This window comes from Loxodonta africana, chromosome 6 (genome assembly GCF_030014295.1).
Source record: "Loxodonta africana isolate mLoxAfr1 chromosome 6, mLoxAfr1.hap2, whole genome shotgun sequence".
Lineage (NCBI taxonomy): Eukaryota > Metazoa > Chordata > Mammalia > Proboscidea > Elephantidae > Loxodonta > Loxodonta africana.
Genome location: NC_087347.1, coordinates 27,272,306 through 27,294,490, shown reverse-complemented (window position 1 = coordinate 27,294,490; position 22,185 = coordinate 27,272,306). Strand labels below are relative to the sequence as shown.

The 22,185-nt window shown below is 53.4% G+C and overlaps 1 protein-coding gene across 1 annotated transcript in view; it reads right to left on the bottom strand.

The window, feature by feature from the left end:
- Positions 1-7,757: 7,757 nt before the first annotated feature.
- The window catches only part of CFAP65 (cilia and flagella associated protein 65), a 53,404-nt gene continuing 38,976 nt past the window's right edge, over positions 7,758-22,185 (bottom strand). Inside the window, exons 20-33 of the mRNA XM_003405894.2 lie at positions 17,786-17,962; positions 17,426-17,492; positions 17,148-17,258; positions 14,666-14,857; positions 14,405-14,563; positions 13,044-13,187; positions 12,662-12,775; positions 12,355-12,462; positions 11,021-11,065; positions 10,577-10,779; positions 9,795-9,926; positions 8,756-9,265; positions 7,987-8,124; positions 7,758-7,893 (exon numbers count right to left, since the gene is read on the bottom strand). Of these exons, the coding sequence (XP_003405942.2) occupies positions 7,758-7,893; positions 7,987-8,124; positions 8,756-9,265; positions 9,795-9,926; positions 10,577-10,779; positions 11,021-11,065; positions 12,355-12,462; positions 12,662-12,775; positions 13,044-13,187; positions 14,405-14,563; positions 14,666-14,857; positions 17,148-17,258; positions 17,426-17,492; positions 17,786-17,962 (2,236 nt within the window). The remainder of the gene's footprint in view (positions 7,894-7,986; positions 8,125-8,755; positions 9,266-9,794; positions 9,927-10,576; positions 10,780-11,020; positions 11,066-12,354; positions 12,463-12,661; positions 12,776-13,043; positions 13,188-14,404; positions 14,564-14,665; positions 14,858-17,147; positions 17,259-17,425; positions 17,493-17,785; positions 17,963-22,185) is intronic.

Sequence of the window (22,185 nt, the reverse complement as noted above, 5' to 3'; positions counted from 1 at the left end):
CCTCATCTTCAGTTTCACAAGTCATAGTTATGGCAGCAGGAAGGGATGGGGCTGAGAAATCGGGTCTTTTTTCTCCCCCGGAAATTCTGGATTTGGCCACCAGGGGGCGCGGGCGGGCCGCGCTGGCCGGAAAGCTGGAGCGGCGGGGGCGGGGTAGAGGGCGAATTGGTGGGAGGTTGAGGTCCGGAGGGGCCGCGTGGTGGGTGGCTGGCGGCGAGTGCGTCAGGTTGTGCGTCCGCGCTGGTCCGTGACGCCGGGGCTGTGTACCAGTCCGGAGTGTACGAGGGTGTCTGTCCGAGGCTGGACGCTGTTTGCTCCGGCCTGGGGTCGGGTGGAGTCTGGGCCTGCCTCTGAAGTCAGAGCACCACCTGGGAGGATGTGGGGGCAGTTTCCAGTCTAGATGTTGGTCAGGGGAGAGTATTCTGCAGAAGGGTGTGTGTATTTTCGGGGTGGGGGTGTAGAAGAGCTGAGCTCTAGGCTGGAATTAGGAGTCCGTCGGGATCTGGGGTGGAAACATGTGTGAGAAGGGCCACCGCTCCTCTTCCAGTCGGAAGCGCCGATCTTGGTTCTGCATTAAGTAGCTGGGTGGCACTAACCAGCCTCTCCCCTTTGCACCTCAATTTCCTCATGGGGAGGATGGCGCGTAGGTTCCATCACCCCCACCCCACCTGGTCAGTCCATGGCTTTTAGCCGTAGCACCAGCTCTCTCAGAAGTGGGCATGCTCACCCACGTTGCCAATAGCCACTTGCCCAGAAAACCTGTTCTCTCAGGATCCCCACATGCCCAAAGACCCCTCCCTGGCATTGGGCCTCACAGTCACTGAGAGGAAGAAGGAGCCTCTGAGGGGAAGGGACAAGGAAGGGGCTCTTGGGGGCCTGCCTGGTGTGCCAGAGTGGGACTCCATTGCTACCCCTCTCCTGTACTGTGGACCCCCTTCCAGTTTCCTCCTCTCCCCACCAGGCTGGTCCAGCACTGGCCCCCAACCTCCCCCCAGCCACCCCCTAGCTCCCTTCCAGCCCCCAGCAGCTGTCCCTGTTTGTTTTCCTAGATTGGTTGTGCTTGCAGCTTCCTGAAGGGTGGACGCACAGGTGGCTTTGTTTGCCAGCTCAGCACCCTCACTCCTACCCCCTCCACACCCACAGCTCAGCCCTTGGGCTTGGAGGGGGGAGTTAGGTAGACAAAAAAAAAAAAATCAAAACAAAAAACAGAATGCCGAGCTCTACACCTTAAAGAGACGTCACAATTACATAGGGTTCTCATCACCCTCCAAGAACCCACCCCCTAGACCTATCCAGGCCTCCATGTCATTTATGGATCTTTGGGCCGCACAGAGAAATCCTTAGGGTTCCCCTCAAAGATTCTACCAAAACACCCATCCCAAGCCGTTACCATAAGATCCTAGAGAGAAGCCCTTAGACGCAATCCTGAGTTCCCTCGGTGAAGCCCTCAGATTCCACCCAGACTCCCAATCCACATGGAGACACATGGATCCTGCAAAGAAGCCCTCAGACCCAACCCTGAGCTCCTATCCATGTCTCCATCCCAGAAGAAGGCCCTGAGAAGCCCAGGTTCTCTCATATAGAGCCCCATTTTGAAAATGGCCCACTTCTCAGCACTGCTGGACAGCTTAGCGGGGCCAACGTCCTCTCCTCAAGTCAGCCTGCCCCCACCCCTCACCCCTCATTTCACTGGAAAATCATTCAGGGCTTTGGTGACTGAAAATGCAAATTCTGTGAATGGTGTCCTCCCCCACCTGGTCTCAGCTCCCCACCCTGGCACCATCATTGACCCCTCCTTTCCAGGGCTACTCCTCTGCTCCCCACCCCCATCCAGGTCTGGAGTCGGGAACAAGCAGATGAGCACCTTCCCTGGGGCTGTGCAGGTCTGGTCTCCCGGGAAACAAAGATAACGCGGGTGCAGAGACCAGCCCAGCTCCCTCTGGCAGGGTCCGACAGCTGGGCCCAAAGAGGTGGATCCTGAGAGGGCCAGGAGCCCCACCCAACAGACCCATTGTCCTCTCCCAGTGTAAACAGAGCCCCTCTCTGTTGCCCCTCAGTGGAGATGGAGAACTGGCCCCCCTATCCTGGGAGATGGGAGGCAGCTTTCCTCACATCCCATTCACCAAGACCCAGAGCCAGGGCCTCACACAGGGCAGCATGTTCAAGGTCAGATGGAGACAGAGCCATCCACCCAGATGCAGGCACATGGGTGTGATCCCACATGTAGCCCATGGGAACGGTCTCATTCTAGGATTCCATAGACACCTCAACAGTCACATTCATTTATGGGCAGACATTTGTTCCTTGGCTTATTGTCCAAGTATTTCATAAGATGTATCCTGTGCCAGGAGCTCTGGTGGCATAGTGGTTAAGAACTTGGCTGTGAATCAAAAGGTCAGCAGTTCAAATCCACCAGCCGCTCCTTGGAAACCCTATGGGGCAGCTCTACTCTGTCCTGTGGGTCACTGTGAGTCAGAATCGATTTGAGGGCAGTATTTTTTTTTTTTTTTTTACAGGTATCTTGCGCCAGGTGCTGTGCTGGGTGTTGGACTCAAGCATGTATGCTCTCACACACACTCATACCTACTCCACGGTTACATAGAGGGACCTTGTCTCAGTCACCCAACCACCATCATACAGACACTGAGGGGTTAAAGTGTGGGCTCTGAAGACACACAGCCTGGGTTCAAATCCAAGTTTCTCTGCTTATAAGTTAGATAAACTTGTGTTGTACTTCTCAGTTTTCCCCTTTGTAAAATGGGAATAATGATGATGAAGACGATGGTGATGATGATGATAGAGCTGTTATGAAGATTTAAAAGCATGTAAAGCGCAGAACTACCCTGCAGTATGAACCCAATAAATATTAGCTATTACTGTGGTTGTGGTTACAACTGGCTTTGTTGCTTGTTTCTCCCTCGCCCCCCACCTGGGGCTGGACCTGGTTGGGGGAAGTCATCAGGGCAGCAAGTATGGCTCCTGCATCCCCTTCCCATACCTGGCCCTGGGAAAATCAGCCTAGCACTCAGGATGTGGCACCTTCCTTTACCCCATTCAAGCCACTCTTCTCATGATCTCAGTTTGTGAGGGTCAGGGAGGCCAGTAGGGGGCATCCCAATTTCCTTTATTCTTGTTCAGGCCTCTGCTCTCCTGGAAAGAACCCTTGTGAGTGGAGCCGGTAGCTGACATAGGGTCCTGTGCTTTCTCTGGCCCCATGTATGGCTTTGGCCAGTCATTCCCCATCTTGGGGCCTCAGTTTCTACCTGGAAACCAACTTGGCTGCTGATCCTGAGGGCCCTCCCAGCCCTAACTCCTGTGATGCCTCAGGAAGTTTCCCTCCTCACCCCACCCCAGCCTCTGCCTTCCACCCCCCCTCCACCCAGCCAGAGTGAGGGGGCGAGTTGTCACAGTCACCATGGGGACTAATCTCCAAGAAGGTCAGCCAGGCTCCCAGACTGGACTGCCTTGGCTGGGTGGGGATTAACACCTGGGTATGAGCCCCCTCCCCCCCATGGTGCCTCTGCTCCCAGATCCTCCCACCTGAACCCAGACCCTGGGCAGTCTCCAAGCCCAGAAGTCCCAAGGCTGGGCCAGAATCAGCAAGGTGAATGGCGGTGTGTCCAGCTGTGGCAAGGAGAGAAAGGGGGTGTGATGGAGTCAGGTCCATGCACCCTCCTGCTCACAGCCCCGTCTCTGGCCAGAGGCAGGAGGACTCCAGGCCTAAGTCTCTCCCCTCTTCATCTTTTATACTTTAATGGGGGAAGATGGACCTCTCAAGATGAGGGCATCACCCCCACCCCCAGCCTGGCTGTCCCCATTTACAGCCCACCTAGCTGCTGCTCCTTTCTCCTCTGTTGGGGGTAATTTCTCTGTCCCGATGAGGGCTTTCTGGGTGGTGCAAAAGCTAAGCACTGGGCTACTAGCAGAAAGGTTGGTGGTTTGAATCAACTTAGAGGTACCTCAGAAGAAAGGCCTGGTGATTTGCTTCAGAAAGGTCACAGCCATGAAAACCCTATGGAGCATTTCTACTCTGAAACACGTGGGGTCACCATGAGTCAGAATCAACTCGAAGGCAGCTGGTTTAACGTGGGGTAGGACAAGGGCTAATTTCACATAGCCTGGTCCCTCCTCCCCACAGCTGTGCCTCCACCTCTGATTGCCCCAAACCCTATCCCCACATCTTCGAATCCTTCCATCTCTGAAGTGTACATCTCTCACTAAGTCAACATTGTCTCTCAGTGTCTCTCTGTCTGTCCCTCTTCTCTGGTTTCTCTCTGGTTGCCAGTCACTTTGTGCTGTGCCTGTCTGTCTCTCTCTGTCTGTTGCTCTCACCCTCTGGGGGACTGCAGACACTCTGAGCCCTGAAACCTCCCCTGTGGTTCTTCTACCCTTCCAGGCTGCACTCTGTCTGTCCGTTTGTCCTGTGTTCTCTTTCTCATCCTTCTCCGCTTTCCGTTTGTCCTCGGCAGTTTCCCAGTCCCACCACCCCTCCACCAATTGCTGGGTCCCTTTTTCCCCTTCCTCCACTACCTGTCCCCTCCCCCACCCAGGGCGCTGCTGACAGGGATGACAGGAAGCAGGCTCTGGCTTCGAGCAGGAGGGGGAGGGGACCGCCTCGCACACCAGCTGCTGAACCCCCCTCAGCCCCGCACCTGCAGGCCTGCCTGGCGCCTGGAGACTCCGCCCCAGCCAGGCAGGGGAGGAGGGACCTGGATGAGGCCAGATCCCTGGTCACAGTCAGGAAATGCGGGCCTTGGGGATGGGTGGGGGTGCAGGTCTGGAGGAAATTAGGCCCTGGGGGAAGGGCAGTGACTCTGTCACTGGGGCAGATTCCGGCCCACTTGAGAGGTTTCATTCTTCTGTGTATGGTGGTAGTGGTGGAGGAAGGTGCCATTGTAGGGGTGACCTCTTTATTGTGCAGCGTCAGGGTCTGGAATCCCAGCCAGAGGGGAGCTCTGGCCCCCTTCCATGATGGGGCGAGGAGAGGAGAAGCCCTCAAAGACACAGGGAAGACGTGCCAGCCCCAAGCGAGGCCCCTACAGGCAAACCATCCAGTGCCAAAAAAGGAGCAAAGGCTGGTCAGAGGCCTGGTCAGGAGGCCGGGCTGGGGCTTCTGCTCCCAGCCCATGGGTCCCCCTCCCCTCAGGGCTGCTCCACACAGAGCCCAGCTACAGTCCACCCTCCCAGGCCTGCCTGGGATCTGGCAGAGCCATCTCACCCCTCCCCCTCCTTTTCTCTGTGCCAAGCACTCAGCAGAGCCTGTGAGACCTGTGGGTAGTTGGGTAGGGGGTTTCAGTGTGGAGTGGGTGCTGGTGGAGGGCACAAGCCAGCACCTCCAGAAACATCCAATTTGGAGCTGGAAGGGACTAGTGACTCCTGGCCCTGGTTTCTCTCTTCCTGGGGGTTTCTCTGCCTAGGTGTGTCGGGTGCAGTACTTCCCGCATGCTTCCTCAGGCTCAGGGAAAGAAGCTCTGTATTGCTTGCTATCCAAGGAGTCTGCCTTCCAGTCCCACCCTCCACTGGCCCCTCTCTCTGGTATTGTGGGGAGGAGGATGGAAGGCACCTGGAGTCACAGTGCAGAGACTCAGCTGGGTGCTCAGGCTGACCCCAGGCCTCATGTGGAGCCCTCAGTTCTGGGCTCTCCAAGCAGGAGGTCAGGGGTCCAGGCCATCTCTGCCTTCCCTCCCACCCCCCTTGACTTTAGCACTTGGTGTAACCGGAAAGGGGGGATGGTCTGTTCCTGTTCTGGGTTGTGGCTAATGATCCAGGGCACCAGAGATCCAGCCCCACTCCCAGTTGACTAAAATGAGAGGACGGGGATTCCGAAGCTTGGGGGAGGTGGTGCATGCTGGGTCTCATCAGGCAAGGGCTGCCTTGCCAGTTAGTCCATCTTAGTCTGTCTGTCTGTCTCAGACATGAGAAGACTGAAATCTCAGGGTGTCAGCACCAAAGCATCCTGCCCCTATCTGTAGGCACGGATTTAGGTCTCCATCTTGGCTCCCCCCACCCAGATTTTCCACACCTCACAGGTTTTGATGGGCACCTTGCGGGCACCCATCTTCCCAGGGTCAGGAGCCCACAGGAATTGCTAGTAGCCCAGGAACCAGGATATGAGGCTGGGGAGGCCCTCTCGGAGGCCAGGTCAAGCCCTCATTGTGCAAATGGAAAGCAGAGGAAAGGCCGGGAAATGACTTGCCCAAGGCCACAGAAGTCTCTGGGACTAGATTCTGGGTTTCCACACCACAGCCCCTTCCCCTGCCTGGTGGAGCCTGCTGGCCTGGATTACCCGGAATCGGCCCGGCAGCCCAGGAGCTGCGGGCAGGGCCGGGCAGTGCGGGTGGGGCCGGATGGGAGCCGGATCTCCCCGGGGAGCGGCGCACCCGCCTCTGCGACCCGTATGGCGGCGGCAGCGGCAGCAGGTGCCTGTGTGACGATCCGGCCAGGCCCCCGGGCGGGTGTTGAGAGGCCGCCCCTGCCTCACGCGAGCCGAACGAACAAAACGCTCAGGTCCGGTTTGTGCGAGGGGCTCGTCGCGGGGCGGGAGCGGAGGGCCCGGGGCCGGGCTTTGGGCCTCGGTGATCGCCTGGTCCTCGTCTTCCCCGAGCGCAGTGCCGCCCGGCTCTCCGCTGTCCGCCGCCCTCACCTGCGCGCATCTGCGGCTGACACGTCGGCGGTCGAGGCGGCCACCACAGGTGCTCGCCCGGCCCGCCCCTCCCTCCTGTCCACCCTCCACCTGCTTCCCTGCCCCTCCGCCCGGCCGGGCCCTGGTTGGCTTCGTCCCTGGCCCCCGCCCCGGAGCTTGTGCCGCTGCCAGGGCTCAGCGCGCTCTTATACGGCCCGCCAGCCCCCGCCCCTAGACGCGCGCGCACACACACTCACACCTGTCCAGGCGCCCGTTTGCTCAGGGCAAATATTGACTCAGTGGAGGCGGAGCGCCAGCCCCCCCGCCCCGCTCCTCTCCCCGCCCCGCCTCGCTCAGAGGCCGGAGCTCCTCCGAGGCCTTGGAGGGGGAGGGAGTGTGAGGGGGTGCTGGAGACCTGGGCGCCTCTGGAACAACACCAGATGTCACTTTTCCACCCACCTGCCTCTGGCGGGGAGGAGTTGAGCAGTGGAGGACGGAGGGTGCCGGGTGGAGGCTGGGGGTAGCCGGGAGGTGGGTATCCCGGGGAACGCGGTAAAGCCCCTGGTCTGCGGATTCGGGTTCACCATGGGAGTCGCTTGGTAGGGTTTGTGGCCCGCTGTCTGGCGGTGGCCTCGAAACGGACCCTAGCGCCTAGTTCCTGGCCCTCGGAGACGTGTCTGGGTTTCCCGACCTCTCAGCTGAGAGTATAGAGAGCCGAGAGAAAGGGCTGGCGTGGGGGGCACCTAGCCTCGGGGCTGGCGCTGCGGGGAGAGGGTAGGGGTCGCCACTCCACATCGCTGCCACCTGCAGCTCAGTTCGTGCTCACCGGTGCACGCTGAGGCCAAGGCCAGTCAAGCCCGGGCAGGAGCGCCCTCCACTGGCCAGACGGAGTCCCGCGTCGGGCCAGAGCCCCAAGAACTCTTGCCTGCTGCGGGGTGGAGCGTTGAGGCGCATCCCCCTGGCTCCCAGTCCCGCCGGGCCGTTGTGGGCCACCCCGGCCGTCCGCACCATCTGTCCCTCTCAGAGCGCGCGCGCGAGTTCCCCCCACCAACCCCGCACCAGGGAAATAAAGTCAAGGGCGACGTAAAAAAAAGGCTAGATGCTTTACTGGGGCGGGGAGGGGGCGGTGACGAGGCTAGGGCGGCAGGTCCGAGGGGCTGGGGTTCGGCGTCTTGGAAGAGTCAGTGGCGTGCGGCATTGCCAGGCGGGGCGCCTCCATTTGCTGCCGCTGCACTGAGGGTGTCTGTGGCAGCGGGTCCGAGGTCACTATCCTAGAAGATAGGAAGCCCCGGGTAAGGATGGGGCTGCGGGCCGAGCCTGCCCTCCCCTGCCACCCGAGAGTCGCCTGGCCCGGGCGCCCCCACCTGGGCACGCCGAGCGGCGGCAGGGTGATGACGCGCGGCCGCGAGGTAAGCACCACCTCCCCGCGGCTTGCTTCCACCAGGATGTTCTGGATCATGTTCTCCAGCAGCGCTTCTTGCAGGTTGGCGAAGGCCGGGAGCCTGCGTATGGAGTGGGGAGGGGCAGCAGTGTCAATACGGGCACCGTCCTCGCGCCCTTCTTCTCTCTCTGTCTGCGCGGTACAGTGCGCCATGTGCTTTACTTGGATTCTCATTTCACCATCCTTTCCCCCAGCGCTATGGGGCACTCAAAGCGTGGCTAAGACAGGCTAAGAGGCCAAAAGGCACTCTGCTGGTAGAAGTAGTGGGCTTCGAATCCAGGCAATCCTACTCCGCATCCCAGAGCCAGGTTTGGGGAAAGGCAGTGAGCGGTGTGAGAATGCAAAAGGGATTGAGTGGGGCCTAGGAAATCCAGACAAGGACAAAAAGCATCCACAGAGCAGGCCTGCAGGAAGACACCCTACTTCTCTCCTGGCTGTAGTAACCCATTTAAAAGGTGCTAACCACTCTGTGAGGAGGAAAAAGAAAAATCACAAAATGTAAAAGTTCAGGCTTGCCGTTTAACCATTCCGTAAATACTCCCACCAAGGCCTTAAGCTACCAAGCTGGTATCACTGAACACTGAGTTGGGAAGAGATGCACACCTGGTAGAAACCCACCCAGCTTACCATGGCATCCTGGGGCCTTGTGCACACAGCCCTCTCCCAACCCTCACCTGGGCCCAGCTGCTTACCGACTGATGGCCTCCTTCTCATCTCGCTCCAGCTCCTCCTTCATCATGACCTTCAGCTGCTGCTGCCACTGCCATTGCAGGGATTCTTGGGACCTGGTCTGCATCACAGGCTCCATCCCTAGCCAGGCCGGCTTCTCCTCCTTCTCCTCCATCTCCTCCTCCTCTGCTTCCTCTTTGCCCATCTCCCCTTCCTCTTCTGTTTCTTCCTCTTCCATTTCCTCCTCCTCCTCTTCTTCCTCCTCTTGTTCCTCCTCCTCCTCTTCCTCTTGCTCCTCCTCTTCTCCCGATTGCCTCTTCCTCAAAGTTGGTTTGAACTCCTCCTCCTCCTCCTTGCCTTTCCCTTCCTCCCTGATTTTGGGAGGTGGAGACAGGACTGGCACTAAGTGTAGGCTGCTCTTCTTGGCCATGAACTTGGCTGACTGCTCATTCCAGAACTGGGAGAAGTAAGGCACCTGCTCCACCAGACTTTGATTCACAGCCTCATGGAAGTTCTCATCCTCCAACAGGCCCCTGGGTGGCAGGGAGAAGAGGGTCCTTGCTGAGGGGTCTCAAAGACCCCTGGGGGCCCTGGCATGAGGATTCCCAAAGGGCAGCTCTTGCCTACTGTGTCCACAAGCAGGTGCTAGGTGGAGGAGGGGAACCCTTGGCCAGTTACCCTTCCCATCCTTCTTCAGAGGAAGGCATCTTTGGGTGCCATGAATTCTTGGAGGTGAACATTATGTGGTGGAGGAGGAGCCAGGAGGTCAGATTTATACTGATGAAGGTCAGAAACCCTGGGGAGACAGTGCACTCCAAACCTCATCTACCAGCCATAGATGGGGCAGAACTTAGGACCCAACCCTGAGGATCCCTCTAGCCAGCTCCAGTGTAGCTGTGCCATCCTGGGAGTCCTAGGACTACCACTGAAGGGATCTTCTAAGGAAGCTCTATTTCTAAGAAAAAGAAGGGCGGAGACTTCAGGGGCTGTGGATAGACCCAGAATTGGTTGGATGAGCTGGAGAAATGGGTTAGGGCAAGGGCACAGGAAGTGAGCGGTTACCTGATGATAGCGGTGAGACAGTCAATCAAGAGCAGCTTCTCCTCCTTGGAGACAGAGGTCCACTTGTTGTAAGTGGATTCTTCCTCAGAAATCTCTGGCTTCTCCCCAGGGGGCTTCTTCTTGGGCAGTTCCCTGGGGCAGGCCATGGCATTTTGAGTGGGCCTGGGCAAGCCACTACGCTGGGTTTGGGGGCGTAAGCAATGGTGGTGGCTGCCCAGGCATGAGGACATAGATGAGTTCAGGGCTTTGAACTGTTGGATCTCCTGCTGAGAATTTGCATTTCTAACAATTTCCCTGCTGAGAATTTGTATTTCCACCCCAGATATACTGAATCAGAATCTACATTTTAACAAGATCCCTAGGTGATTCTTACGTATAAATTCCAGGGAATTTTTTAGAAATGCAGATTCTTAGCAGGGAACTTGTTAGAACTGCACATTCTCAGCCTTAAGCCAAATGTGGTGGTACTGCAGGGGGAACCAAACCCAATACTCAGAGGAAGTACAGGACCTAGAAAGGCTTTAAGTTAGAAAAGGAAGGAACAAGGAGAGACAGGGAGGCCTAAGTGGGTTCCCCAGGGGGCTCTGGCTGCTTTACCCCTCTTCTTGTAAGGGCCTAAGCAATAATGAGGCATCTTGGGCCAGCAGTGCCCAATGAGTCCCACCGCCTCTGCACTTGCTTCAGCCCCTAGCCAAGCTCTGGGTCTGGGCAGCCCGACTTCTGGAGCAGGGGAGGGGGCAAGAGAGTAGAGGAAGGAGACTCCTGCCTCCCTGAGAGTTCACCGGTGCAAGAAGTGGCAGGGAAACTCTGAGAAGAAGTTGGCCAGGAAGTAGTCGGTGGCATGGGTGCGGGCAGTGAGGCCCAAGCAGAGTATGCCTGGCAGCGGCGGCTTGGGGCATGGCCAGGATGACTCCTCCTTTGGGATCTGCAGGTTCCAGCTGGCAGGCCGGTTGAAAGACTGCTGGTTCTTGATGGGGGGCAGTGTCTTTGGAAAGGGGGAGGCATGGATTACAAGTGTTTAGAGGCTGCATTCCCATCATCCATTGGTCACGTGGCTTAGCCCCCCAACCAGGCCTCTTGAACCACATAGGGGTTTGGCCCCACCCATTGGCACACTTGTCCCTCCGTTTTAGGAGGCTGAGCCAGGGGATGAAGGTATCTCTGGGAGAGAGCAAGGACCCTCCCAAGTTATCCCGAGGAGATGGGCCTGGGGCTTATGGCCTCACCTTGTACTTCCTCACTGGTGCACAGGCTGTGCAGTATACCCTTCTCTGTGAAAGCAGACAGACCCCTGTTTAGGATGACAAGAGACCCCAAAGAAACTCCCCGCTTCCCACCCCTCTTGCTGACGCATGGAGGGCCTGAAGTCAATGCCAGACCCTGCTGTGTCCTCTTGGTCCTGCCCAGCTCCCAATCACACCCTACTCCGGAACCTTCCCTAGGGACGTGCTGGGCTGGAAGGCAGCCCTTTACATTTTGCCTGCAGGCAAGGAAAATCTGGTTACCCCAAAGATGAGAAGACAAAGAGATGCTACCTAACACTTGTAGGCTGCCCCAGGGGTCTTGGTTCTTGTGCCTGGTGCTCCGTGGTTTGGTGAGATAAGGAAACACCTTCCCTTATTAAGACTTAATGCAGAAATCCTTTCTCCTGTGCCCCAAGAAGTAACTTGCATTCATGTTAAGCCAGAGCCTCAGAGGGGAACAGTGTCTCCCTGGGGGTACAGTGTAGTGAACACAGGGGTGACCAGGGTGAATCAATTCAGGTAAGAACTAAGATGGAAGTTTGTCTCGTGTTTATTATCATTCTCCCCCCAGAAATACTAACAGCCCATGTTTAGTGAGAGCTTCCTGGGTGCTAGGCAGTTTTACGGATGTTCCATATATTAAATCATTTAATCCTAACAACAACCGTACAAAGCAGATAATATTCTACTTGCATTTTAGGTATATTTTAACCTTTTTAATATGGAAAATTTCAAAAGTACACAAAAGTGGAGAGAATGCTACAAAGAATCCTCCATTAGCCATCACCTGGTTTCAACAATCAGCAACTCATGGTCATGGCCAATGTTTCTTCTATACCCCACCTCTGGATTATCTTCAAGACAATCCCAGATGTTATAGTACCCCAACTTATGGTTGAGGGAACTGAGAGGTTAAATGACTTGGCCGAGGTCACAGAGCTAGAAGTTGTCAAAGCCAGGAATCAAAACCAGGTGGTCTGTCTCCAGAGCCTGCACCCAAAACCATTATGCTGCACTATTCTATCAGAAGGTGAGTTCTGCTTTGTTTCCCCTGGGTCTTCAGTGCCTAGCACATAGTAAGCACTCATTAAATACTGTTACATGAAAGAAGGGATGGTCAGCCAGCCTCCTCTACCTGGAAAGTCTCATGGGATAGCTGTGAACATGTTATGTTTAGCCTAATGGGTTTAATTTCATCTCTTATGGTGGATCAGCCAGTTTTGCATGCAAAACTGGCTCGGACCACACCTCTTTCCCCTCTAATAAGGCCATTCAGAAAGATCTGTGGTGTCCCAGGGCCACTCAGCCCTCCTCACCTTCACTTTTGTATCAGTGATGGTGAACTCCACTTCCTGCCGTGCCTTCTCTTCCTTCCACTCCTGCAGTTCCTTATGATACCGCCTCAGGAGTTGCTGCCGGTACACCTGTGGCCCATGACAAGGAGAAGACCAAGGTCTGGAGGGTCTGCAGCCAGGTCTTGCCCTGGGCTTGTGCTATGGGCCTCCACCCTTCCAGTGGCTGGCCCCTACCTCTCTCTAGGGATCTGGGGATCTCAGAGTCCACCTCACCCTCCAGTAGAGGAAGAACAGGACATCCCACCTTTTCTCTGGGACTGGTCCTTACCTTGCATACCAGCTCCAAACTGTAGAAGCTGGCATGCACTGAAGCCTTCAGGGTCACCACGAATGGGACCGTCTCTTCAGGAGCCACCTCCCCTACCATGGGACTCACAGACACCTGTTGATTTGGGGAAAGGTTCTTTGGAATTTCATAGGGATGAGAGGAGGTAGAATGGGATGGGATGGGGTGGGGTGGGATGGAATGAGGAGAATGGTGGGAGGGTGGAGTGGAATGAGGTGGAGTGGAACAGGATGGGGTGAAGTGGGATGAAATGGGATGGGATAGGGTAAAGTGAGTGGGGTGGGGTAGAATGAGATGGGACTGGACAGGATGGGTCTTGGGCTCTGCTGAAGGTTCTGATTCTGTGAGCACAGGGGATGCTCACCTCCCCAAAGTCTAGAGGCTTTGGTTGCCAGGCAAAGACAATTGTCTCATTCTTGGAGATATTGTTGAGGAACAGCAAGCGGCTACACTTGCTCTGCACAGGGATGTTTCCCAGGGAGATATGAGATTGAGACAGGAAGACAGTCTGTTGATGGAGACAGCACAACAGCAACTTTGGGAGGGAAAGAAATAATAACCATAGCAGCTGCTACCAGTAACTGAGTCTTTCGACAGGCCAGGTACCATGTTAATTGCCTTACCATGTTACGTGCTCTGCGTGCATCTGATCTTCATGATGGCCCTATGATATAGGTGCTACTATTTTCCCCATTTTACAGACGTGCCACTGCAGTTCAGGGAGCATGAGTAATTTGCTAAAGATCTCTCACATACACAACTGATATAAACCCAGACAATCTCACTCTAGAGCCTGTGCTTTTAACCATTAAAATAGGTTTGAAAGAGCTGAATCTGAGTTAGCTTAGAGAAGACAGAACTAAACCAGCATACATTAAGTGTCTCTGAGGGATAGTTAAAAAACAGTAGCCCAATCACTGAAAGTTTTTGGCTTCTTCATTGGGCACAGAATAGGAGCTGTATTGTAGGGGCGTCTGGGAAGAATGAGACCACACAGAAGGGCCCTTTTTGCTTTGCCTAGACCCTGAGTACCTCCAGGGAAGTGGATTTGTCAGGCTCTTCTCTGTCCCCAGGACCTACACAGTACTCATCCCAGAATAGGAGTCCAACTAGCATCTGAGTGGATGGGTGGACATGTGGATGTATGGGTAGATAATGACTGGATGGATGGGTGCATGGATGGATGGATGAAGAAGTGGACTGATAGATGGCTGCATGGGTATATGGATCAATAGGCTGTTGAATGAATGCACAGATGGGTAAGTGGATGGATGAATGCATTAAACCTCCCTACAGTGAGGAATGTGTGAATAAAAGGTAGTCTTAGTCTTACTGACCCTAGATGTCTTTCAGCAAAATCCATCCAGGTTAAGGGGAGGGACTGTTATGTATGAATGTAGTACCCTATAGTTCTAAAATGGGAAGTTTCTACCCCTTCCAATAGCCCCATCCTAATACCCATAAACAGGGGCAGGATGGAGGGCCCTCTAGTAAATAGAATGGCATCAGCAAGAACATCTGTGAGCACTAGGTGGCAGGGTAAGCCTCACCTGGAGCTGATGCTCCCTTCTAAATCTGGAGAACACTGGTTCCAGGCCTCACCTCTGTCGTCCTTCCTTCTCAACTCCATCTTCCAGCTGCCCCAGCCCTCTGTCTGCACTGCCCACTGTTGGCCCTCGTAATCTCCTCTAAGGCCTCAGGCCTTCCCAGTTCCCTTTCTCCCACCTGTCCAGGAACCATCAGCCTGAAGTGTATTGAGCTGTTGTCCAAAGAGGAGATGTTGTGGAATGGGGCTGTGTCCCCCATGACATGCGGGTCATAGCCCACTCCCTGGAAGCGGATGAGGGCTGAGTTCCATCCCAGGATGTGTATGGGCACGTCCACCTGGGAAATAAGCAGGGCGGGAGTGAGGATTGGTCAGAGCAAGGCCTCCTGAGGGAGCCAATGCCCATTCCCCACCCCATATTATTCCAGGCTGCTGCTCACCGTGTAGGTCTTGGCCTCGATGGGTGAGAAGATCCACAAGATCTGAGCGGTTGTGCCCGGTTGGATTTCCCCTTCGGGGTTGAGGCAGCTGAAGATGGGGTGATTAAAGTTGTGTTTCTGAATCTGTGACAGGACGTTGGTCTGAATCTCGTACATCACAGGCACAGAGCCCCCATTGTACAGCTCGTAAATCTGCAGGGGGCAGGAATGGGGAGCTCTCCACACTGGCTCAGGACTGCAATTCAGAACACCTGGGGTTCTGTGTCCATTGCAGGAGGACAGGTTGATCTCCATAATGTCACCCTTAGAGTTTCAGGGCTCCCCTAAGTCCCCTTGATTTCCCTCATGGCTCGATCACCCCAGGAGTATGTAAACCTTTTTTGAAACTACTTTCAGCCTGTGACATTTTAGGACAATCTGTAATCCTATTTGTAAAGGAACACTTTATTTACTCTCAACTCACCTTTGTCAAGCTACACAAGGACCTCATGCTTGTGTTCCTAGTGTTGGGATTTAGGGAAATGTCCATGCACAAATCATCCAGACCCTTCATTACTTTAGACTCTCCTTCTTCTCACCAATGAGGTTGCCACTTGTCATGGCTGCCATTAGAGGCAGTCCTGCTCAAAGGCAGGTAAGTGGGCAGAAGGAAGGTCTGAAGTCCCCAAGAACTAAGTCCAAAGGTTGGGAACCACAGAATGTCCTGGAAGAAACCAGAGGTCTTCTGGGCCAATCCCTCATTTTATAGATGATACAACGGAAGCCAGAGAGAATAAAGAGTTTGTCAGGACTTAGTCCTGGACCCTCTTTTCATCTCTCTCAATGCTCACTCCAGGGTATGCAGATTGTATTTCTCTGGGCTGGACCACCCCTCTGAGCTCCAGACCTGCTATCCAATTATACTTGACAACCCATCTTGATTATCTCATAGGCATCTCATTCTTAGTCAAAACCAAACTCTTCCCTTTAAAACCTATTCTTCCTTCCGTTTTTCTCCTCTCAGCAAATGACACCACATATCCTCAGTAGCTCAAAACACAAATCCAATATGTTCAATATGCCTTCTCCCTTTTTCTTCCCATATTCAATGCCCAGCAACTCCCAGTGATTCAGCTTCCAAGATGTATATTAAATCTGTTCCCTTCTCTACCTCCTCTGCCCTCTCAAAGGCCCAGATGATCATTATCTTTTGTTATCTCAAGAATGAAAGAGGAAGGTTGGCCACCATGGTGAAGTTGCGGCGGAGACACAACTGGGTCTCTTGACTCCAAGTCTGGGACACTTCCCTTTGCCTACTCTGAGGGCCACAGGGAAGTGATCAGGTCTCGTTGGAAAGCTCGTGGAGGCCACAAGAGTCTTTGCCTTCCTTTTTTAGAGTGTGGACTTCTGCAGACCTGGTGGTGCCCAGCCTCAGATGGGGCTGCTAGGAAGCCAGCAGGGTAGAGGGTGGTATAGGGAAGTGAATATAGCTCAGGGCTAGGGCCCCACCCCTGACTCAGGATGAGAAAACCCATTTTTCTGCCTCTAGGCTGAATGGCCAGAGGCCCTACCCAGAAACACATGGGCTTCTCAATGGGCAGAATTTTCACAGCTGTGAAATGTTTGGGAAAATACTATGCCCCTCTCTCAGAGATTTCCAATGTACATTTTTCAGAGCAAAGGAACCTGATTTCCTCCAGTTAATAAACAATTAGGCTCTATAGTTTCCCCAGGAGTCACAATCCAGCTCTTCTCACTGTAGAAAGGTGTCCTTCTTGGAGCAGTGTTTTTTCAGTCTGTGACTGAAACCTATTAGTGAGTGGGTCATGGGATCAATTTAGTGGGTGATGTCCAGCATTTAAAAAAATGGGACATAATAAAATTAAAAAAAGGAAAATATCAGAGTAGTTTGCATGTAATAGCTAAGTATAAGGTCCTTAATATAAGGTGGCACAAATGGTTTGAGTTCAATGGCTAACCTAAAGAGGTTTGAACCCACCCAGTGGTACCATGGAGGAAAAGGCCTGGTGATCTGCTTCTTAAGATTACAGCCAAGAAAACCATAGGGAGCAGTTCTACTCTAACTCATGGGGTCATCAGGAGTTGGAATAGACTTAACAGCAACTAACAGTAACAGCTTAAGTATTGTGATACTTTTGCTTTGGTTGTATGCGTAGTTATATATTGGGGCATAATTTAAAATATTTTAGTGTGGTTCATGGTCAGAGAAGTTTGTAGAACCAGGCTGTAGAGAAAAGAAACCCCAACTTTTACGTGGAAACTAGGTCTGGCAAAAGGGCTTAGCACCAGGCACCAGGGACTAAGGTCTCTCACCTTGGGTCTCTCCCATCTGTCCAGTCTTGTGGTTTGACCCTCCAGCCCCACCTCTTAGAGTGGAAGCTTCTGGAGAGCAGGGTCTCTGCCACCTTGTCAAGGGCTGACCCAGATATACAGACATCAATGCTCAGCCTTTTTGGTGACCAGGATGACGCACACCACTGACCTGCCATGGGGGCAATGTGTTGCCAATGGGGACAGGGACAAACTGGTGGCTAGTGGAGGTGAAATGCACATACTTCTGCTCTGGCTCCACTGTCACACCTATGAAATTAAGCTGGAAACACAAAGTCCCATGAGTAGAATCCTGGCCTGGGAGGAAGTGATGCTCCCGCAGAGAGATCTGGACCCCAGCTCCCGGAAAGGCACCACTCCCTGCTGTCCAGAGAGCCCATTCTCCTCCAGCCTGAGACCCAGGACAGGGCCAGGGTGCTGGGGCCTCACCAGGATCTCTCGGCCATGGGACACCTTGAAGAGCACCGGGAGGCGATCAGTGCCAATGAACAGGTGACTGGAAGGGAGGAGACAAGTCCAGGGGTGAGTTCTTGAGCCTGGGACAAGTGGGGGGATGCATGGAGACGGCACACTTGTGGCTTGGAGCAGGCTAGTCCCTAGGAGCGTGTGGAGACCTTGAGCTGGGGTCAGGCAAGGGGGGGATTAAACTAGGCCTGGAGGTCCCCTGCAGGTAGGAAGGTGAGGTCCTCCCAGGGTGATGACCACTAGGGTACACTGGGGTCCCACAGTCCTGCAGGGGAAAGGGGGTCTCAAGGACTGGAAGTGCAGGGCAGGGGCTGAGGAGAGCACCTGTATTTGAACTCCACCACCTGCTCCTGCCCAGGACTCAGGCTCCCGGCCTTGGGGTTGATGGAGAAGAGGCGATTGTCCTGTGCGCGCATCTGGTGCAGTTCAGTGCAGTTAAACTCTGCTTGCTCTGCCCACAGCTCCAGGCCGATCTGCTGGTCACTTGGAAATAGGAAGGCCCTGGGAGAGGGGTGGGGAGCAGGGGAGTGAAAACATGCAAAGATCTATCAGTCAGAATAGCAGCGGAGCTCCGAGCCCTGGGTGGGACAGAAGAGGCCTCTTCCAGCCTCCCCTACTCCACTCCTCCATCGGCAAGCTTCCTATGCACAGCTGAGAAAACAAGGCTTTCGTAAATTCTCATTTCATTTTGGTCCCCAAACCTGTGAACAGAAGCAGGGCTGTGGAGACAGACGGGAAGTGAAGGCTGGGGTTCTCATTGTGGGTGCCAGGGGTTAAGACGGTCACTGACGTATGTGGGTTACTCTGAGCTGGCCACTAACCCTGGAGGGGTTTCTGTGCCCAAGCTCTTAGGAAGGGGTCAACTGAGGCTTCAAGAAATGCCAGCAGCCCTAACTAAGGGGTCCCTGAGAGGTAGGGTATCCAGGCCGGTTTGGGCACAGGGATGGAGAACAGGCACTCCAGCACGCTGGCACTCTTGAAATAGAAGCAGGGCTGTGCGAACAATTGTTGTTGTTCTGGTGAACTGCTGTCAGGTCAGCTTCTTACTCGTGGTAACCCCATGCATAACACAACAGAATGCTGCCCAGTCCTGCGCCATCTCCATGATCGGCTGCAGAGCAGACTGTTGTCATCCACAGGGTTTCCATTGGCTAATTTTCAGAAGATCACCAGGCCTTTCTTCCTAGTCCATCTTAGTCTGGAAGCTCCACTGAAAGCTGTTCAGCATCATAGCAACACACCAACGACAGAGGAGTGTTAGCCACGCATGAGGTGCATCGGCTGGGAATCGACACCCGGGTCTCCCGCATGGAGGGTGAGAAGTCTACCCCTGAACCGCCGCTGCTTCACTGCGTGTAATTGATGATCCTGCAATGCCTCAAACTGTAGGTATTGCACTCTAAATAGCTGACAAAACAAGGGACAAAGGGGCCACTATGTTGAATCCCTTCACTATCAGAGAGCCGGCCCAGCAAACTGGGCAGGGGTATGAACGAGCAGCATCCAGAAGAGGAAACAGAAACAGCCAACAAACCTCTGAAGAGCCTACCAGGAGTCACGGAAACGCAAACTCAAACTCCCACGAGGAATTAATCTTACATTTTTTCACCTCTGAAAAGTGAAAAATATTTCTCTCCAGGGCTGGTGAATTTAGAGGGGACAGATGCCCTCAATCATAGCCAGGGACAGAGGGAACTACTATGACCTTTTGGGAAGAATTTGGGCAGCATTAGTTAAAATAAAAGATGCATGTGTATTTTGACTCAGAATTCCCACTTTGGGGAACTAACTTGGAGGAATAAATGCACGTGTGTACGTGCATACACACACACACACACACACATATGGATGTTTATTACAACTTTCTTTGTAGTGACCAAAAAAAAAAAAAAACTGGAAACAAATAATGTCTGCCAATTAAGCGGTAGATAAATAACTTAAGGTCCGTCCACATTAGGGGCTGTTGTTGTTGTTAGGTGCTGTTGAGTCAATTCTGATTCATTTCGACCTCACGTGACAGAGTAGAACTGCCCTATGGATTTCCTAGGATTTAGTCTTTACGGTGGTGAAGTAGAGGGTCAACAAAAGGAAGGAAGACCCTCAACGAGACGGACTAACATGGCGGCTGTCACCACGGGCTCAAGCGTAACGATCGTGAGGATGGTGCAGGACAAGGCGGTGTATCGTTGTGTTGCACAAAGGGTTGCTATGAGTTGGAAGTGACTCAACAGCACCTAATAATAATAATAATACATTTTTAAGGAATGGATCGCCAGGTCTTCCACAGAGCCACTGGCTGGGTTCAAACTCCCAACCTTTCAGTCAGCAGCTGAGTGCTTAACACCAGGGTTCCTTTATATTATGGACTACTATGCAACTATTAAAAAGAATTAATTAGGTGGAAACAATTCAAGTGTCCCTCAACAGACATTTGGGTAAACAAAATGTGGTATATACATACAATGGAATATTATTCAGCACATAGAGAAATTAAGTCCTGATACATGCTACAATGTGGATGAACCTTGAAGATATTACACCGAGTGAAGTAAGTTCAGACACAACAGGACAAATATCGTATGGTCTCATTTATATGACATATCTAGAAGAAGCAAATGCCTAGAGATGAAAGTTTGTTAGTGGTTACCAGGGACAGGTAGGAGGGAGCACTCGGTTTCTGCTAAGGGTGTTGGAAAATTTGGAAGTGGAGAGTGGTGTTGGTAGTACAATATAATGAATATAATGTCACTGAATTGTATACATAAAAGTGGTTGAAATAGCAAATGTTTTATATGTATTTTGCCACAATAAAAAAAGAATAAGTTAGGTCTACGTGTATTGATCTGTAGCGATCTGAAGAGAATGTTATTGATAGAATGTTGGAGTGAAAATGTTTTGCAAGAAGTAATATGTATAGTATTGTGCTATAACTATAAAAAAAAAAAAATGAAAGAGGAAAAAAATAACCCTGTAAGTGAGTCTGTGTTTCGTATGGGTGCCGAGAAGGGTATGGAAACCATACGTCCAATCCTGGTCACCCCAGCAGCCTGAACCTGGCGAAGAAGCTGGTGAGCTTCTCACTTTTCTTCCGTCACTCCTGTATCATGTGACTTGTGACACAGTGAATACACGACTTTTGTACTTCTAATGGGGCATATTGATCGGTGGCATAATTGAAGATCTTGCTACTTTGGGGTCCTCCAGATAGTTTCAATGGCTCCTTTGCCCTCATCTTCTGCACCTTCTCCCTCCTAAATAATTCTCCATCCCCTCTTCCCTGCCAGTCCTCTGGTGTGAGCTTCCTGTTACCCACTGGATGCCTGCAGTAGCCTCCCAACCAGTCCTCTTGCCTCAAGCCTTGGCTACTGCTAGTCCCTCCTCCCACAGTGCCCAGAGTGACAGGTCTTGAAAGTAGATCATGCCTTTGCTCCCCATTCCCACCTTAAATTCCACCAATGCACTCAGGAAAAAGTGCAAACTCTCAGGAGGATTCCAAGGCCCTGCCTGGCCTGGAAGGAGCCCTGGTGGCACAGTGGTTAAGTGCTTGGCTGCTAACCAAGAGGTTGGTGGTTCGAACCCACCAGCCACTCTATGGGAGAAAGATGTGGCAGCCTGCTTCAGTAAAGGTTACAGCCTTGGACACCTTACGGAGCAGTTCTACTCTGTCCTGTAGGGTAGCTATGAGTTGGAATTAACTCAATGGCAATGAGTTTGGTTTTGGTTTGCCTGGTCTGGAGGTCCCTAGGTGGTGCAAGTATTTTGCACTGGATTGCCAACCTGAAGGTTGGCGGTTTGAACCCACCCAGCAGCACTGCAGAAGAAAAGACTTGGTGATCTGCTTCCATTAAGATTTCAGCCAAGAAAACTCTATGGAGCAGTTCTACTCTGTAACACATAGGGTCGCCATGAGTCAGAATCAACTGGATGGCAACTAACAACAGCAACAAGCCTGGCCTGGCCGCTGCCTCCTTCCTAGCTGCCCTCTCTCTTGATGCTCAGCCTCTCTGGCCCTTCTCTGTTACTGTGCATGTGCCAGGCCCTCCGTCAGCAAGGGCCTGCCCAGCCTCACAGCCCAGCCTTCACCAGGCAGCACCACTGCAGGTGGAGCTCTGTTGCAGCTTTCTCCAGGAAGCCCTTCCCATGTGCCCGCCTCCAGCACTTCCTCAACAGATACGTCCCCGCCCCAGAGAGACCTGGGGGGCAGGGATTGAGGCTCATCCATGTTTCTATTCTGAGGGCCTGGCCCGCGGTCTGCACCTAGAAAGCACCCAGTAAAGGTCTGTCCAGTAAATCAATGAGTGAACAAGTGAACAAATGACATTAACTTAATGCAAGGCCCTGCATCAGCCTGGCCTGAGCAGAGCAGAGACTTTGGAAGGAGGTGGCCAGGAGGGCGTGGGGCAGCTGTGTGGCTCTCTATATCCCCACACCCCCAGCCCCTTGAGGTTCTCACTCCGTCCTGCCTGCTGTGCCTCAAGACCAAGTCCACCCTCCCCTTTTCTTGCTGGCCTTGGCAGGAACAAATCCCTCGGTCTGTTCTTTATGAGATCAGCAGAGGCAGGTTAGATTTTCAAAAATAGCCTTCTAAGAAATTGAAAGAAAACAACAACACAAAAACCTAGGATAGGCCAGCTTTCCAAGGAAGGCTCCCTGTGCTCAAAATCCTGGAAGCAGCACGGACAGCCTCCCTGTGCCTCAGATCAGCTCCTGACCAATGCACCAGC